Below are 4,861 nucleotides of genomic sequence, written 5' to 3' on the forward strand. Positions count from 1 at the left end.
CCGCGCTATAACAAACGCTATAATTCAAACGAACGTCTCACGTGCTCAACAGTATTCTCTCTGACTGCAGTTCAATTACTCATATTGTTCCGTCACGTTGTGACCTCTTATATATAAAAGACTACCCCCCCCCAATCTAGTAGTCTCCCGAGAATTCACGAAGGTTAGAGAAGGACGTGCCGTGATACTAGTCACGTGACCTCGCTGACGCAACAATATTATCTAATATAGAAAACAAAGACGTAAAAGAAACTAGAAAAAGACGACCTTAATGGTTTTCAGAACCACGTTGTTAAGTGCCGAGAATGTGGAGAAGCTAACCAAACGAATTGTTTACAATTTCTTATCATTAAAGCGGATATAAAACATATGATATATCTGCTTATTACAGAATATCTTATTGTTATGATACTTAAACTGCAAGAAAGGGCCTGATAATATTGTTGGAAAGTATATTTTCAATGTTTTAATTTACATAATTGCTAGAGGGAACTAATGATGATGATGTAATCATCTAGAACTTTTGTGGAGTATGTAGAACAAAGGGCATATTACAAATGCAAGTTATGAGAAGTCTGTGAAGAACTCAGTAAGTGCTTAATTAATAAGTATTGTTTGAGTTACTTCTGTAATTTAGTGAAAGTAAGTTAATAATACTTGGAGATGGCTGGGTAATGATGAGAAGGATGTACCTGATGATGACATAAGCTTGTCGAAACGTTGTAAATTTGCTGTTATGTTAAACTTATATTAAAATTTAAAGTTTCTCTTCATTACCCATTAAATCGAATTTGAAAGTAAGTTAGTTGAGTGCCAGAAAAGTTATTTAGTGTTAGAAGTAAGAGTTATCGCATCTCTTTGTCTATTCTTTTACTCAATTACATAAGTAAACGTGGAATTTTACGAGTATGTTTTACAAGTACATAAAGAAGGTTAGGCCTATATTCATTTCGGAGTTTACGTTGAACAATTCGTGTATTTGAATTTATGCTTAAAAGTAAAAGTGTACATGACTGTAGCAATTGTTTATTGAAGAAATAATTTGTTATCTTTAGATAGACTGGACTTGGCATTATTTTTACCAAGTAATCTAAAATAACCCGCCTAAGATAGAACACATCATAAAACATTACTACCAAAAGTTAAGTTAAAATTTTGCTATTTATTTTCTAAAGTTTTCTGATTGGAAACTCAGGTAGTATGCGAGTTTTTTGTTTTTTTTTGTTTGTTTGGATGGGCTGTTCTGTCGTGTGGGTGTTATACGCTCTCCTAAATAAATAAACTCACCTCAGTGACATACATACACCAGCATTCGCTCTCTCTCTCCACATATATTGTATAATAATCTCGAGTTGATGAGAATAATGCTCTGTGAGAGACATTTTATTTGTGGAGGCTAAACCTTTACAAGTCTGTCATATGCGCTGCCTCTGGTTGAAACATTGCATTGCTTAAGCAAGTTTCTACCTTTCATTTTTCACAGAGGCTAGCTCCCTAGTGACACAGCGGTATATCTGTGGACTTACAACGCTAAAAACCTGGTTTCGATACTCATGGTGGGCAGAGCACAGATAGCTCATTGTGTAGCTTTGAGCTTAACTACAAACAAACACAGAAGCTAATTAGGTCAAATGAAGATTACGTACTACCTTGTCAAATCCACTTGCAGGAATAAAAATATGCATTTTAATTAGCTCGCTGAGTTATCCTCATTGGCGAATTAGGCACTAGCCACAGGTATACATTCCCTTGATCTTCTGACCCCGTTGGCCAACTAATTTAACAGGCACCAATCACTGTTTTCGTCTGTCAGAAACTCGAGAGTTTATTGCCATATTTAAAACATTGTAGGAGTCTGGAAGAGTAGATTTTTCTCAGGGATTTGTCACAGATTTCCATAGACTTTTACAGGGATTTTACATATATTCTTCAGCAGAGCTTACTAGACTTTAAGTAGAATTTGTCTTAGAATTTTAGGAGGGTCTTACATTAACGTTTCCCAGTTTTGTATATGGATTCCTGTTACTATACTTCCGTTGGTTACTTAAAGAGATTTCAGTTACATAATTGAGAACTATTAAAGTTCTTGTCTTCCTCTGTGATAACAAGGTCAGTGTATTATTTTTGTACAGTTTTACTTTTTTGAGAATGTTCCAAGTTCTTCAGTGACTACAGAGTTAACTTCTACTTTTATTTATTTATATGAGTGGGCGGATTCACCCATAAGGTTAGTTTATTAAGTAAGAGTGTAAGTTCGTCTGCGAGTGAACAGTGAGATATTTATCGCATTTAGCATCATTTTCTTTCTTTATTTTGGTGTTAGAGTTGGCTTTATAGATTCGTGTTAACTTGGGAGCACTTTATCTTAGGGTAAGACTCACTTGTATGCTGGTCTAGTTTACAGGGAGAAGAAAGTGCTCCGTCTATCCACACTGTTCCGTTTTTGTTTGTTTTCTTTCATTCACATCTACAAGATCATTTGTCCTGTTGTAATCTGTGGTATTGCATTGAATTGTATAACAGGGTCTTATTGCTTGTACTGTAAACTGCGGTGACTTTTATTGAACATTTGCATTCTGTGTGAAATCTGTGTCCTGTCTCATTCTTTGTGACCGTCACTCCCCTCGGAAAACACATCTGCGAACCCCTGTTTTTGTAGGTCTTAGATTTCTCGTCTTTTCTGGAAACTCTCAATTATCCCAACAATACCACACTTGAAAATAGTCCGATCATGATGTTATCTAGCAATAAAAATGTTTATTCTAAAATTGATGGGATGGAAAAAGATCAGAAACGAGAGAGCATTTGGGATGGAAGAAAAGTCTGCATTACCCATTCCTGTGCTAGTTTCTGGACTTTTTTTTTTAGTTTCTGACGGAAAGGAAGAAAGAAAAACGACACCTGGACTCATCCCTACTTAAGCACCGCTACCAAGGTGATATTTATGGTGGAGGATGAGGGGGGGGGGGGTCAGTTAATTCTAAGTTAAATAAACATTTCAGAAATCAAGTGAGGAATTATATTTTTTGAACAATTATGCAATAAAAATGTGAAGCTCGACAGAAAGAAACAATATTTATTCTAAAAACAAGTTTTTTTTTCCAAATAATAATGATTGAAATGAAACAAGTAGTTTTAAGAGACATTTTAAATTCAATGTAGCCCCCCCCCCCTCAGTGGCACAGCGGTATGTCTGCGGACTTACAACGCTAGAATCCGGATTTTGATACCTGTGGTGGGCAGATCACAGATAGCCCATTGTGTAGTTTTGTGCTTAATTACAAACAATTCAATCTAAGTCATTCAATATTGATCAAAAGTTGAAGTTTCCCAAATGTATACAATTTGATAAACATTTTATCTTGTATACCTTTGATTTAACTTTCAAGTCTGTTCATGAATTTCTAGTTTTTCGTCATAATAAGAGTATATGTGTTTGTGTTTGTTTGTTTTTATATAGCGAAACCACGTCAGCTATCTGCTGTGTCCACCGAGGAGAATCGCACCTCTGATTGTTTAGCGTTGTTAATCCGTACACTTACCGTTACCTCATCGGGGGAATCATAATAAAAGTTAAACACTTTACCTGCTCGGAACTAAATGCTATAACATTTGTCTTCAAAATATCGTTAGTAATTGTAATGAAACGAGTTATCTTATTTGTGTACAGAGGAGGGAATGTTATTGTTTTCAATGGTCTACAGAAAGTAATGTATTTCGTCGGTAATGAAGTGCTGTGTGAAGTATTAGACTCATAATAAAAACAGCACAAAAATTTACGCATAACTCTAGAAGATAATGTTTTTCATTATAAGCTGAAGTTTCAGCTTCTATGTTCTTCTGGAATTATAGGTTATTTTTGTGTTATTTTCATTAGGAACTAATATTGTACAACACATATTACGGTTAATATACACTATACGTAGTTTCTCCTTGCGTAACAGAGCATTTTGATAACGAGAGTAATTTAGGTTTTGGGCGCTGGATTTGAAAATTAAGGATGGCAACTATAAACGGTCTTTTTCCTCGGAAAGGTAACAAAAATAAAGACTTGCGAAAAAAAGCCCAGATTCCAGTAAAAAGAACTCTCTCTTATTCCATAGATGATACTAATAAGGAAAACATACCCCATAGTTCGTCTATAGTATTCAAGTCGAAAGGTTTTAAAGATCCGAATGGCAGGTCTGACAATATTACTAAGGTTAAGCCTAATGCTAAGGCTAATTTAAGCGTCACAACTAACCTTGATGATCGAAGCTACTCCGTTACTGCTAATACTAATACTACTAGAGGAACAGCCAAAGTACTGCGGGATGTCAAAAACAATGCCTCTAAGAAGTTTTCTAATGTTAAATCAACAATTGATAACTTTTCACAGGTAAGTATCTGTTGCATTAGTTAAGAAGTACTTCAACTTTCAAGTTAAAGTAGCAAAAAACTAAAATTCACGAGTTGAGGTTAGGTATATGATTTATATAAATTTAATTATAAACGACCGTTCTACACTTGTTTTTGCTGTGATGAATTGAATGTGAATGTTATTAAAATTACAATGGTAGATAAAAGTGGAAGTTCCCCCCCCCCCTATTAAGTTGAAATAACACTGCCATGAATTATGTGTATAAAGAAGTCATACTTGTATTTTGAATTGCATATTTAGAAGTAATATACAAATTAAAAACTAGTATAAATTATAATGATAATATTTCATCTCCAAGAGGTCATTTTGGCCATCTAGTGATGATCTTTTGGTCTAGGCTTTCTCATTTTTTACCACTAATTACAAAATATATATTATGTCGTCGAGAAATTAATGTCGCATTTTGGAACACTTTCATTAACCACCCCACAAAAAACGTAC

General features: G+C 34.6%; 1 protein-coding gene across 1 annotated transcript in view; it reads left to right on the forward strand.

Annotated features, from left to right (window-relative positions):
- Nucleotides 1-3,872: 3,872 nt before the first annotated feature.
- Nucleotides 3,873-4,861, forward strand: part of LOC106456966 — a 24,835-nt gene continuing 23,846 nt past the window's right edge. Inside the window, exon 1 of the mRNA XM_013916345.2 lies at nt 3,873-4,378. Within this exon, the coding sequence (XP_013771799.1) occupies nt 4,001-4,378 (378 nt within the window). The 5' untranslated portion in view covers nt 3,873-4,000. The remainder of the gene's footprint in view (nt 4,379-4,861) is intronic.

Source organism: Limulus polyphemus, unplaced genomic scaffold (genome assembly GCF_000517525.1).
Source record: "Limulus polyphemus unplaced genomic scaffold, Limulus_polyphemus-2.1.2 Scaffold276, whole genome shotgun sequence".
In the NCBI taxonomy this organism is placed as follows: domain Eukaryota; kingdom Metazoa; phylum Arthropoda; class Merostomata; order Xiphosura; family Limulidae; genus Limulus; species Limulus polyphemus.